General features: G+C 37.4%; 1 protein-coding gene across 2 annotated transcripts in view; it reads right to left on the bottom strand.

Moving 5' to 3' along the window:
- The window catches only part of AGPS (alkylglycerone phosphate synthase), a 54,912-nt gene that overhangs the window by 26,203 nt on the left and 13,756 nt on the right, over positions 1 to 14,953 (bottom strand). For both annotated transcript variants that reach the window (XM_039387968.1, XM_027733625.2), the window contains exons 3-9: positions 12,521 to 12,611; positions 8,217 to 8,337; positions 8,061 to 8,135; positions 6,376 to 6,447; positions 4,465 to 4,544; positions 2,240 to 2,320; positions 1,038 to 1,163 (exon numbers count right to left, since the gene is read on the bottom strand). In XM_039387968.1, the coding sequence (XP_039243902.1) occupies positions 1,038 to 1,163; positions 2,240 to 2,320; positions 4,465 to 4,544; positions 6,376 to 6,447; positions 8,061 to 8,135; positions 8,217 to 8,337; positions 12,521 to 12,611 (646 nt within the window). The remainder of the gene's footprint in view (positions 1 to 1,037; positions 1,164 to 2,239; positions 2,321 to 4,464; positions 4,545 to 6,375; positions 6,448 to 8,060; positions 8,136 to 8,216; positions 8,338 to 12,520; positions 12,612 to 14,953) is intronic.

The raw sequence follows: 14,953 nt of genomic DNA, 5'->3' as shown, positions 1-14,953 counted from the left end.
AACTATACCATTTGGTAACACTTCAGGCAGCAGGGGAACAATGACACTCTGTAAGTGCTACTAGTTTTAGTTCAGCCAGGTCTACTGAATAAAAACTGTGTAATTCCTGCCAAGCTCAGTCACTGACTGTGAAGTGTCACATCTCTGCACAGAACAAACAGGTCTGAACTATGAGCTGATGAAAAGGCCTGAGGTGACAGGGATACATTACCTAGAGTGTACTGCAGGAAAGGAGGAAAAAATTCACATGTGGAAGGGTTATTGTACAAACTACCAGAGAAAGCTGGAAGTTTGGAGCAAAAACGGAGGCAAAGTCTGAACAGTGATGATTTAGCTTCAATATCTTCAATATATTTATTATAACAGAAAAGGTGGACTTTAAAATCAAAAAGTGTGCTTAAAACCAAAAAAATTACCTAATATAAAGATGAACCATTTTAATGCTTAAAACAAATTCAAGAGTAGAATACGGCCATTCCCAGTGTATTGCTTCCTTCCTCTGGGTTCCTACAGACCGTGTGGTGGCATTAGATTTCACCATTGTGCATCTACATGGTCAATTAGATCAGCCTACTGATTTGAAAAAAACTACTAGCCTAGGGGGATCCAGAAAGGTGGAAACAGCTAGCTTGCTGTCAGAGTTAGATAGTCCAACTAGACACCTTCAGGTACACACAACAGGTAGGAGAAAACACGGGAATTCTGGAATCACCCCAAAAGCTTGACAGGATTGTTACACTGGATTAACAGAGAGCACAAACTGGTAGAAAACAGCACCAGAGTCAGGACAGGATAACGATTCCTTAGGCTAGCCTGTGAGTACCCAAATGAAAATTACTTTTAGGTCAGGGACAAGGATTATTACCATTAATACCAAAAGCAAGCAAACAAGCATTTCAGTCAAGATTTGATGCCAAAACTGTATCACACAAAGAACCACAATTTACTCTTCCTTTCTCTTACTGTGAGAGAATTATCTCATCATAAAAGTTAAATCTCTGAACAGAATAACTAGAAAAAGTATTAAAACTATTTACCAGATCTTCAATGTTTCCATAGATGTTTTTTTTCATGCCTGATGCTCGTGTTGCTACCCATCCTCCTAGTGAGCTGAACTCCATGGAGTCTGGTTCATGGCCTGTACAGAAGCCACTTTCAGCAAGCTAAAGAAAGGAAAAAACACATCCTACAGAGCCTGTATAGGCTTAGTACTCCAAAGTCAATACTCTGTATTTGTTTGGTTTGTTTTCCTTTTTTTTTAAAAGTAAGTATCCCAATCACACACCAATTTATTCAAGCACAAGTTTTATCTTTGATAGGTACATAAAATGCAAATTGATTCTAATTCTGCTGTGCACACGCCGTGCCACATATCACCCTGCCACATATACTCCTGCCCCATATTTTAAAGGACCTCTATCATTCAAAGAAGGTGCGAATTCAAATACATATGGAAAAAGTTATGACTAAGTAAGTGCCAACTTTGCACAAATGCTGCCAATAAATAAGACACTTAATCTCTTGTTCTTTCTATCCTAATTTCTATGCAGCGGGTCTGCAGAAAATGCGAGTAAATTGCCTGTACTTAATTCTCTCAAGGAGAGATGTGTTTTAATACACAGCCATCTGGTTGGGCTTCCTGTATGCAACACTGTCAACTATTTGTGATGCAGATCACGCATTCCTGTACATTAAGTAATCACTGGTTTCTCATTTTTCTGTATTAACTTGGCTTTGCCATCTGCACAGCACCTGAGGTTGACTGGATGCCCCCAGAATTACAACACTAATTCTTGCTGTCCGACAGCTTCAAAGACCAAGTAGTCTCACATTAAGTGATAACTGCATTAATGCATTTGAGATAATCAATCTGCACCGACCAACTGATAACAATCATGTTGGACAGCTCTATTTAAGTATACCACATAATGTGGATCATGAACTATGTTCTGTTGTACAAAGTGGTTCTAACTGAAAGACTGAAAGTCACTTCTGTGTACTGTCAATGGTGATTCATCTAGCTCATGGTTCTCTCTCATATTAGAGGAACTTGTGGCTTTATATGTTTACTGGTCATATACTAGGGAAGGTTGGTTCAGAGCCAATGCATGTAATTCTTATCACACCAGCTGCATGAAACACACAGGGATTAAGCTAGAATTCAATGCTTTGGAAAAGACATGAGGAACACCTAAGAAAAATATGAAAAAATACTAGCCAGTTAACCAGATGAAAATACCTGTTTCTCCAGATCTTGTCCAACAATGCCAGCTTCTACACAAGCTGTTAAGTTTTTCTCATCTATCCAGAGAATCCGATTCTGTTGAAAAGCCAATCAAAAGTAAGAACCAGTGTTCAAGATTTTTGTTTCTTTCCCTCCCTAATGCTAGGATCAACATGCTTGGTCATACAATTTACTACTAATACCACTCCAGTCATTACAGCAATGGAAGCTGAGCCTCCTCACTCCCTCAAACAGGTACACAACAGGTTTCAATCTATAAAGTCACCACTATAAGAGAGTAAGAGACTTATTAATTAATTTATACTAGGAATATTTACAGAAACAAAGCAAAAAAGCCAGAAATAATTAAGTCAAAACTCTTAACAGGAGTTAAGCAATACAGCAATTTCCACAATTAACATGATTGAAGGTACCTGAATCTGACTATCTGGACATTAAGAATACACCAAGAAAAGTATTCTTCAACATACTGCATGGATTAAACAGAGTACATTCAGTTATTCCAGTTCAGCTCTTGGATTTTGACACAGTACACCAGAATACCACAGTAGGTACATACTTCAGAAGTTTAAGATACTTGGAAGGATTACATCATGTTATCTGACAAGACACTCACTGTCTCATCAGCATATTCTACTAAACAGGAAAAGTAGCAAACACCCCAAGTTACATGGTTCACTAAGCATGATTCTCCATGAGGACAATTCACATCAAGGAGAAACTAAATAAATATGGTTAAGGAACTTAACAACATACTAAGGACACTACAGAAGTTTCTGCTTCCCCTCTTTAGTACACTTCTGGTGTACTTTGATAATTCTGTGTATTAACATTACATGGAAGGAGAACAGCTGTAACTTCCCTCTGTCTTGATTTTTCAAATTAAAGAAATGTGGACATCTTGTAGTCTAACTTAAACTAGGCTTTAAAAAAAATTGTCTCCCCCTCATGAAGTATGGGCTAATTATTCAAAGCCAACTACTTCAGCTCCTTCTAGACACCTTCAGTTTCAACATAAACTGTATAAATTATCTCCGATGCTTACATAAATCAGTTTTTATCTAATATAGACCCTACATATATATATATATACATATTAAAAAAGTAAAGTTCATGCAACCGTCTTAACTGCTCCAACATACACAGGTTTTAACTCTGACAATGCTCCTTTTCACCTTAATTTCCTTATTTGGCTGGCAGTCATTCAAGATGGTTGAAAAGTGGTCTATTTTCTAACTCAGTGCATATTTACATATCTAGCTGACAAAAAAACCCATGATAGTAAGAATTAACAACATTTCCTTCCCACTCCCCAACAGAAGTCAAAGCTTTGGGCTATAAATCAAATGAAGGTCTGAGTCACTACTGTACTCTTTGGATTTCACTCCACACAGACACCAGAAGAGCTTCCTTGAATATGCAACTAACACTTCTGCAGAAAATACCACTTTGTAGCTAGAAACAGAGAGAAACAAGTTTAACTGAAGGACTGCTGACTAAGTGGAGAAAATGGAGCCAAAACCCAGGTCTTACCTTCAAGGCTAAAAGAATTAAGCTCAGCAGGTATTTGGAGGCAGTAGAGCCTTACATCAAAGATACAGAGCTCTATCTGAAGCACCTCATTACCATGTAGCCATAAAGCTATCAGTTTAAAAGTATAAAGCTTCTTAATAATGGAAAGATGAAAACTAGCAATAAATTTTACAGAACTTCATTTCTAAACTGCCATAAAGCTATGAACTGCACGTTCTCAAGATGTTATCTACACAAAAAACCCAGTTTTTTCTTGAAAGTTTATCCTTCAAGTTGATTTATAGATATTAAGTCACCTTACTAATCTCTGCTTTAAGTAATTTAAAGTCTGCAAAAACCAGTGAAATTTGCAATAGCAACTTCCTCTTAGCCTTTCATCTAACATCAGATGCAAGTTCCAATATAGAAGATGAGTGGCTTCCTCTGATTTTCACTTAAAGTTGCTATAAGAAGGCTTAGCAGTGACTTTTTTCTTATTAAATACATACAGGTCATATGAAGCAGTACAGGGCTAACAACGGAGAAATATCACTTAAGCTGAAGGAGTATCAATTTAATCATGCATGGTACAGATTAATATTTCCATCCCTACTTTATTTTGGCAAAGAAAGAAATGTACTAGTGATCACCAATGTAACTGTAGGATAATTTAAAAAAATTAAAACAAAACATTAGGAAGGGCATACCATTTGTGATGTATCCAGTGAGATAATTGTTCTTTTTTCTTCTTCAGGACATTCAAGGGCACTAGAGACACTTGTCCCTCCTGCAAATATGGGAATGATATATTGTGATCATAAAATTCTCAGGTAGCTTTTCTTCCAATACGATCCCTCTCTCCCTCCTTTCTGATATGGAACTTAATAAAGTAAGATCATTGAATGAACTGTTTGAGGCCAGTGATTAGCCTTTTAGGGCCATCCCTTTTCCCAAACTGGGTTTCACAAAATCAAGGCAGCAGTGGAGCTGGACAATGCTTTAATAGCACTATGTAAAAAAAACTTAACATTCTGTGGCCATCTCAGCTGCTTCTGTTAAGGCCAGCACAGCGTTTTAAAACAAGGAGGGATAAGAATTTACAAAGCCTTGAAGAAACAGAGAGCTATGGTTTCTATACAGTGTTTAGATACCACTATGGAAGCCACTACACTTCAATCTACAAAGCTGGATTAAGAAGTCTACCTAACACAGGAATTTAATACTTATCTAAAAGTAAAAAAATAAACCAAAAGGGTGTAAGTATAAAAAAAATGGATGCAGTCAAATGTCAGACTTCTCCAGTTTTCTAACGTATCTTTACATAATGCCAAGAAGCCTTTCATTTCTCTAAGACTGCAAAAGCCATTGGAAAAGAGAGAATAGGATGCTAAAGAGATCTATCTACAGCAGGCTACAAGAAGAACAGTCAATGGCAAGTACAGAGACAGTGCCAGCTAATAAAACACTCAAGAGCAATAAAGCCCATCACCTTTGTTTCCAGTGACATTTCCTTAAATACCAACTCCTATTGTAATAACTCCACAAGTTGCTTGTAGTTTACTATAAACAAACCTGGAAAACAACCTGAACATCTTTCTGTATCTTGGTCAGTGAACAAGAAATAGTCAATATTGCTGCTTTCAGCTATACCGGTTTACCAGTACCAAGGGTGCCTTTTAACAGTTTTGCATCTCTCCAGATGCATCTGGCAAGGGTAAGCCTGTTTTACGGAGGAACCAGCTCCACAGATCTGGTATTGCCATCAAACGACCTGCTCATCTTCTCAAACAGTAAACATCCTTCCTACAAAGGCTATACTCCTACAGCATAAGCAAGTACCAAGTAAAACACACAGATTTATACCACAGATTTAAGAGTTTTCGACAAAAACCTTCCCACAGACTGAGCTCACGAAAGCCAACATCCCGTGTTCCCTGAGCTCTATGTCAAAGTAAGGTAGCTCACAACTCTACTTCAGCAGGCTTAGAGGAAAAAGCATCCACAATTAAAAACCTGAAGTCCTTTTAATTCTTTAGGCTGAGACAGACACAGATTGTACAGGCCTTTACCTGTACTCTGTCTGTGGAACACTTCCTGAAAACCTCTTCCCATAGGAGTCTCTACCTTTCAAACTGAAAAGTGTCTAAAGGGAAATCAGAATTATTTTGCAGTACAGTGTTTGACCACAATCCTCCCTGAAACTATGAGCTTCAACAGTACAACAAAAAAACCCTTATTTATACATGTTGTGGGAATAGAGCACAAGTAATGCATCCAAAACCGTGGTATATCTAATACAAATATTTGAATCTCCTGACTTCCAGGAAATTAAGATTTCCAAGGCACAGAGGGAGATTTCACCTTCATATAGTCATTCCTCTTGCATATTCAATATTGAAGGAATTGACATACTTTTGATGACTTCCACTAAATTGAATATTGCTGCTTTTAATACCTCAAGATCATAAAAAAAATTAAGAACACATTTAAAATATTACTAAAAAAGTCTAACTATTGAATTATTGTTATACTGTATGACTAAGAACACATATTTAAATTGAAGTAGAATACATTTTCACTAATGACCTTAAACAGATATGAGATTTCATAACACTTACCACCAAATGGTATAATGCAGAGATTGTGTTTGCAGGCTAATTCCACAATTTTAACTACATCTTCATGGCAAACTAAAAAAGTCCAGAGAGTTAACAAAAACAGGAGTTGTTGTTAGTACTATTATTTGCTTATTACAAAATACCACGGTCTGAATAAGCAGTAATTCCTTTTCTGACACCAGGAAGGAAGGCATTTCAAAGTTAGGCACTAGATAAGAGCTGAGTTCAGAACTATGGGAGTTACAGAGTAAAGTTTAGACTTCAAACAATTCTACATTTGAAAAACTAACCACAGTCTTAGTGTCTTGCTCTACTCATGGATTGAGACCTCCTACAAATTCTCAGGGCCTGATGGGCTACCAAACAGTTAACAATTCATCAAATCAAGATTAGAGTTTTTACTGAAAATAGGGTGTCCAATTTATTTTAAGTGAGAAATAAGTCTCTTCTAAAAGCTGAACTTTTCTTCCTGGCTGACATTCAGTTTCAGAAGTGGAGTTGTTGGTGAAATTTAGTTCTTCAAAATGCATTCTGTACCTGGACAAAGAGGGAAGCAGAAATGCTTGTGCGCAGACAAATAAAAGGATCAAAAAAGAGAGCAAATACAGTTTGTACATGAGTTTGTAGAAATAGCAGAGAATGAGTGGGACTAAATAAATGGTTTTCAAACTCTAGCTACTTTGCTCTTGCCATACAGAGCAGTTTTAAATAAAGTAGTTAATCATTTTGTTTCAGCTGCTTTTGGAGTTACACAAAACACAAGCTGTGGCAAGTACTGTTCATAGTCACCAGTGCTGTCATGCAAGTATCTGTTCTCAAGTAGTGAACTGCATCTTATAGTGCCTCTTCGTATGCTTCTCATATGTGATTTTTTCCTCTAAAAAAAGGAGGTGAAACTGAGCTAGGATTAAGTTCTTATAAGAATCTTTTGGGTAATGCAGTGCAGCTACCAAAGTTATAAAAGATAAGGAAAGAACTGGATTCATACAGCTGAACAGAAACTGACAGGTACTGAGATCGAATGACCTTTTGGTTCTCTACTAAAGAATGGCACATGAAGTAGTTCCTAGTGACCAGAGGCACATGATTTAAGTAAAAAAAGTATTTGTCCTCTTCTACTAGACAGAAACAAGCACATTTTCTGCTACAGATTATCTGCAACAGCATTATTTATTACTCTATTTAAAGTGGGTCTAGACTATACTCAGATTGCACTGCTCTGTCTTCAAGTCAATGATCCTCTGTAAAGTGCTCTGATAGGAGTTTTTACTGAAGTACAGCATGTCATAAAACAAAGTTCTTTAACACAAACATTTCACTACCCTTCTACCATCATGTATGCCTTTATAAATCAAAATTTGGATTGCCATTTAGACAACTACTCTTGGTGAACATACAAGTTCACATTACACTATGGTTACTCAAGTCATGAATTCATCTGTTAACAGAAGCCTCAGCTATATTTACTAGTAAATTTGACTTCCCCACAAAATGATGGGATTTCACAGACAATCTGCAGTCCAGATGTTAAATAATCATGATTACCATTCATGAGAAAACTCCTTCTCTGTAAAGATGAGTAAAGTCAGTGAACCGAGACAGCTTCCCCATGACTACAAAGCACTGGACTTTAGTAAACAATGGTCTCCCAGATCAGAAGGGAGAATAAGATAATTAAAGCTTACCAGGCCATACAACTATATCAGGAATTCGCTTAAACATTCCTTCCCTGAGTACAAATATCTCATGTAGGCAGTGACCTGAAACACAAACAATAAGTTAACAAGTCCAAAGAAGGAAGAATCGAAAGCAGCACAGTTACCTAAATCAAGTTCTCTTACCATGAGCTCTGAATACCCTATCTTCTGCATCCTGGGAATATGAGATTTTAGTGGCTATAAGATCCTGAAGAAATTCTTCATTTACAATGGATGGAGGTACATCATTAACATTTAAGGATGCCTACAATACAAAAAAATAAGTTCATTAAAGATAGGTTCACTCTTACAGTATTTCTATACAACAGATATAAAAACAGGCTAACACTGATACCCTAACACAACTATTCCAAATCAGAAAGAAATCATTTCTCCTCCAGATCTTCAACCACCAATCCAACTTATCCTACCCAGTACTCAGCTGACTATATGCACACAAGAAGTTTTATTTCAGTAGCACACTCTTACCTTTCTTCCTCCTGACAAATTCAGAGAAATACACTAGCTTATGAGTGCATACTGAACAAAATACCTTTTTTAAGACTTCCCAAAACACTAAAATACATACTAAAGCCACCACAACTCCGCAAATTCTTTTACTTAAGTGTTCAGTTTTCACTAACCCACTTTCCCATCTCCTGTCATGTACTGGAAGTTAAATCCGAACTGGACCAAAGCCTAATCAGAAATCCAGTGCAAGGCCCAAGTAAGTTTGATATCAGACACAACTGATACCACATAACTGGCATGCTTTAAATAGACTTCATCCATAAAAGTTCATAAAATCCATGCTGAGTCACAAACATGCAGGTGTTTCCAGAAAGCCTCCAGGCAGAAGCCCTGATCAACACCTCGGGAAAAAGTTTTTCTTTCAAAGAAGCTACACGGGACATTTTGACTTACCAACAGGCCTTGAATCAAGGTTCTGTAAGTCCCGGGGGAGAACCCCTGCTTAAGGTTAATGACCCATTCTCCCAGGTCCTTCCAAAAGATGTCTTATCTGGTACACTTATGGCTTCTCAAAGTGCAGACCTAGCCACTTAACTCTTTTCTGAAGTTCACTTCAGTCTTTCCAGACATTAACTGTAACACTTTTATGTGCTATGAAGGTTCCAAAAAAGGAAAAAAAATCCCACGGTTTTTTTTCTCCTTAAAAATGGAGCAAATATGGGTAATCTCCCTAAAGGAATATGTCTTCTATTACAAATGGCCTCTAATTAAAGAGTTCTTTAATTAGATAAAAAGCTTGTCTTACGACTAAAATCTACCTTCTTCACTTCAAGTCCTATTTCAAAAGAAAATGTTCGTCAAGAATCTTACTTCCCGTTAGCTAAGTCCCTCAAGTCTGAGAGCAGAAATGAAAGGGTTTTTACCACATCCCTTTAATTTTAAATACAGTTTCAAATATCTGGAGTTGCAGAGAAATTAGTTAAAAGAGTGCATTGCTTTCACATTTCTCTCATGAGAACCTTGCTGGCAAATTAACTGACACCAACCCAAAGAGAGGAACGTGCTCATGCTTTTGTTATAGCGCTACCAGGAAAGACTACAGGCTGCCTAGGGATGCCACAAAGAGCTGGCTTACAGCCCTACCACCAAAAAGTATTTTCCACTAATGTTCCACAGAGTCAAAGAATTTTTTTTCTTTTCTGGAACAGAGTTTTGCCTTTCTTTGCTCTACATAACCTCCAGAACAGGTGATACTTTTTGCCAGTATGGGTCTTAAGATAAAATCTTAGAAGATAGTACCAGTTAACAAGCTAACAGCAAGGAAATTGTAGATTAGTAGTATCCCATATGTCACAACAGCAGCAGTCTATTCTGAATGGGTTGAGTCTCAAAGTTGTGAAAGCTGAAGAAGGAAAGATTTAAACTTCCACAGGAAAGTCTTCAGATAGTTAAAAGATCCATGGTGATGGAACTTGCCTAGCAGTGTCCACCTACAAGGAATTACGCAAGGTTATGTAGAAATTAAGAGTACTCACAATAATAATTCAGAAAGAAACAGCTGCATGAGATGTTCATTACTGATAGCTAACATAATTTACAGGTTCAAAAGGATAGCCAAATGTTTGGTTTAGAATTTTCATATGGGACACATGATGTAATGAAAATAAAGTTTTAAGAAGGATTGGACTTCTGGAAGAGGATATGTGCCATCCTGACTTGCTTTAAGGCTAATGTTGTAGTTATTGAAATAAGGTGTCATACAGATGAGAAAAAGGCTTGCCTCCAATATATTCACCTTGTCACCTAAAGACACAGAAGCTGAAATTAAGTGTTGTTAGGTGAGAGGCACACCACTACCGAGAGATCATGATTTTAGGAGCCAGTCACAATAAGCACAATGAAAGTCAAGTCTTGGATTGCTGCTCTTACTGTTTTGCTATTAATGTACACTCACACAATGCTTTTCGCTAGCCCAAAGAACAGAGCTTCAATAGGAACTTGGAAAATATGAGAAACAAATAGGTACCAATTAAGACCTTTAAACCACTTCTTTTAAGAAAAATCCTTGCTATCTGTGCTTACATTTTATATTTTAAACTTCTGTTTCTTCACAGATTTCCTCAGACAGAACTATTTTCTATCATTTCAAGTTGAATGTTAAGTGCTTGAAGATCTTTGTTCTCTGTAAGTGGGACATAAACTACTTAAAGCTGTAATAATTCCTTGCAGACAGTTTTAAGTAGCTTGATTTTTAACTCTTCCACAAGTTTTTTAATCCTTTAGTTTTTATCTCCAAGATTAAAAAGTTAATATTTATTTATAAAAATCTTATGCATAATGACAAACAAAAATATACCTTTATTTATTCTCACAGGAATGAGACATTTTAAGATTTGTGCACTGAAAGGCTAGACAAGAAGCCTATGTGAACTAGGTCTAAACTTCTGTCAGTGTTAAGTCTGGTCTGAAAAAACAAAAAACATCAACAGCCCTGAGCATGACATTACTGTTGTTAATTAAACAGAAAAGTCACATGCAACAGGGAACTCTCCAATCTTACAGGATAAAAGCAGGAAGAGAAAGAGAAAGACAAATGTACCAAGAGGTCCCTTTCCTACTGCTGTTCCTATATCAGAGTTTCTTCATGCTTGGATGATAGTAGAAGGCAAACACCCTACATAGCATGACAAACTGAAATATAAACTAAGAGCTACAACAGACATGAAAATGAGGGACCTGTAGAAGTATTTGAGACTAACTATGAGAAGTCCAGATAGATACTGGAGACTCCAAAGAGTCCTGTTCTGTGTCAAGACAGTCAATCTGTTCCAGATCACAAGACCGTCAGAACCAGACGGGTACAACAAAACAAAAATGCATTCAACATTGCTGGCAGAAATCCCATGAAGGTGGTTTGCAAAATGTATTATGGAATCAGGGTATTATTCAAAAATCTGTAGTTGTCCTTCAACTCTACTTTTTTCTATACTTTCTCTACACATAGAAAGGGAACAACAGTTCTCAAGACCTCTGCTCACAGCAAGTTAAAGCAGCTGCCAGTTAAGACCAACCCTGGTCAACAAAAACACATCAAGATGAATTTTTTCAAAATACATTGGCAGATGGAGATCCTATAAGTCACAGCAGATGAAAGAATGTCTTGATGAATAGAAGACTGAAGAAACATTCAAGTTTTCAGGCCCTAGGAGGCTGCATTTTCTTTGAAGCAGGTAATCTTGAACTCAATCAAGAAATGGGTACAACTGTTACCCAAAGCAGCGTTGCTACAGTCACAGAACAAGCACAGCCTGCTTCCAACACTGCTTAAGCAACTGTAATTTCTAGGAACCTGAAGCTTCTAGGAACCTGAAGCTTCAAAGGAATTCTAACAAGAAGGGAATCAGGTCTCCTGATGCTAACATAAGATACTCTTAAAGAAAAATATGCATGATTTACAAAACCCAGAACATTCCCAATGCGTTATTTTTCAAAAAATATTCAGTTCGATCCTGAGTATTCCAGTAGCTGGTTTTCAGCACCCAGACATATAAAAAAGAATTACTGTCAAATAAGAACTTTAACACCTTTAATACACTGAAAACACATCACAATTTAACTTCCCTGTATCTTCTGTCTTTGTTATCATGAACAAAATTGATGTTGCATGAACAACTCCCTCTAGGCTAGCAGTTTCTACAGTCCGGAAATGCAAGTTACCAACAAGGACAAAAAACTTCTGTGTTGGAAACTTTAATTCCAATAAACGTACTACCAGTTATCCTGAAACCACAAGTCATGCTAAGGCATGAAAGGTTCCACATAGTAATTCTACATCAAGTATTTTTTAAAAAAACTTGGAGGTATTAATACACTATATTTAAATCAATTATGTGCAACAGCTGAATCATCTTTAACAGTGTGGTCTTGATTATCACCAAGACTAATGTTCAAAGGAACTGGTTCAGCTATTTACTTACTCTAGAGGTAGTTTTGTGCTCCAGACTTGCTCCAAAGGTTTTTTCTATCCATTCCTTAAAAGTTGGTAATATCATACCACCTAATCTGTACCTGAAAAGTCAATATTACATAGGGTCATTTTAAATTAAAATAAATGTATGTCAGATACACTTCTTTCAATTCTATGTATGCACAAACAAGTTTTAAATCAAATTCTTTACCTACAAGCCTGCAAAGCTTCTGCACATTTACTTTTCAAGCAACTGCACATTTTATTGTATTTAACTGTTCTGTACTTCACACAGAATCAAACTGGTTGTCAGCATCTTAGGTATCACTTTTCTTTCAGAATTGCGGCATAAGGCTTTATGGATATCCCACCCCACCACTCTTAAGAAAGGTCTCTCCCTTTCAGTAGTGTAGAAAGCAGTGCCACAGTTTACATGCCATTTACAGAGAGAGGACGTGAGCACAGACACACTGCAACGTCAACAGCAGGCTCAGATACACAAACTCATTTCAGTATACCTTATGTTTTCAAGCAAAAAAAAGAACCAGTATTAGAGAGTCCTCCTTTATCACCAAAACGAATCAGAATCCATCAAGCAACGTAAAATTACTTCCAGCACAAAGTCTTTGGCAAGAGCTTAGCCATGTGACAAATGCAGACGTACAGACAAGAGACAGAGGAACTGCTTGTTGACCATATGCACCACACGTGAAAACACATAAAGGGACACACTTAAAACAGCTAGAAACTACTGCTATTAATTGTATACATATACACACTTTGTGCATATTTATGTATGCACAAGTATTCTCAGAGAAGAAAAAAAAACATCTTTCTTTGGGATTAAGAGCTTTCGGCAGCTGAGAATCTTTACCATAGTTTTCACCTGGGTCACTGCATTAGGCCTAATGGGTCTTCCCTCTAAGATTATTCAGTCACTGTTAATCCCATCATGACCCTGTCCTTCATGGCTGATGCAACCAACTCTACAGCTGAGTTACCTATTCCACAGAAAGATCAATTCCTTTTGTTTCCTCATCTCAACTACCCCCAGCTCTTCTACTGACAAAAACCCCTACTTTATTCCTAGATATAAAAGGCCACAACCTTAACTCAAGCTAGACTGTTCAGCATGAAAGACAGGGTTCAGCCGTTCCCCCTGTGACTGCTGTTACTGTTTCATTATACCCACATGAAAGTTATGTGAATGCTATGAAAAGGAAATGCAATAAGCAATGAAAGTTTAATGCATTTGCATCAAGAATTTGCAACGAAGGTAGGGACCCAAGTCAGCTTGGTGTGTTTTCTTCTCCAGAGCTACTTTTTGGAGTTGCCAACCTATCACTATAGCTAGTTTGCAAGGGTAACCTTAGTCACTTATTCAAAGGACAAACTAAAGCTATCAGAAAACACAAAACTTTTAAGTCAAGACAGAGACAGAAGTCACAGCATAGAAGGAATTACTGAGTTTACTGCACAGAGCGCAGTGCATGATTGCGCAGGAAGCAAGCTCTGTATATATATGTTGATGGTGCAAGAAGCCCCCCAAAAGACCTTCCTCCTGCTACAGACACACTCCAAAAATAGGTTTAGTTGCTCAGACTAGCAAGTAACCTCTATCCCCAGTGAAATGGCAGAGTCTGTAATAAAAAGATCATTTGACACATGATAAATCAGTCTGTAGGGAAAGTTAACATGGCTTTCATAAATGGAAATCTCGTTTCACTAATCCTTGGAGTTCTATCAGGGTGTAAAAACAGAAAGTGAAAAAAGGGGATACAATGAACATGAAATTCCACATTCCTTTACACTTCCACAGGTGCTCACCCCAAAACTTATTTAAGAAAATACATTACTACAGTGCTGAAGAGGTTCTTCTCGAAGCTGAAGGATAAGATAAGGTTAAGCTAACAAGGAAAGGGCACAGCTTATTGATCATTGGCCAAGACAGACTCAGGAGTGCAGTTTGCCACACACACTGGTACTGGGACCAGCTCTACTTAATGCCTTCATCAGCAATCTGGATTCATCAGTGGACTCTCCAACTAGGTGTATAATGTTAAGCTCTTTTGGGGAGACAGATACTACACTGATAGGAACTCAGGATCTTAAAAAACCTAAGCAGACAAAAGAAGATGAAAGGTAAGGTAATTGCAAAAGCCAAAAAAGAAAAAAAAGGTATTATTTGGTAACTGGTAGTCAGTATAGAAAAAACCATGATATCTTCACTGACAACATACAACAGCAGCCAACAGTGCTATGCATCTACTGGGCAGGTAGAAGAAAGAAGACAGTTCATCTCTTTTCGCTGCTCTGTAGAACACTGGTGTATCCTTGAGTTTTTGTCCCCATCTCCAGAAAGATTTAAAAAGATCTAATGAAGCTAGAGAGGGTGCAGAGAACAGCACCCTCTGGGCCTGGGACTTCTTAATCATGGAGGGAA

The sequence above is a fragment of the Pipra filicauda genome, unplaced genomic scaffold (genome assembly GCF_003945595.2).
Source record: "Pipra filicauda isolate LSUMZ 115617 unplaced genomic scaffold, ASM394559v2 scaffold5_size6683894_pilon, whole genome shotgun sequence".
Lineage (NCBI taxonomy): Eukaryota > Metazoa > Chordata > Aves > Passeriformes > Pipridae > Pipra > Pipra filicauda.
Note: the sequence above shows the minus strand (reverse complement) of the source record. Positions and strands in the feature narration are given on the sequence as shown.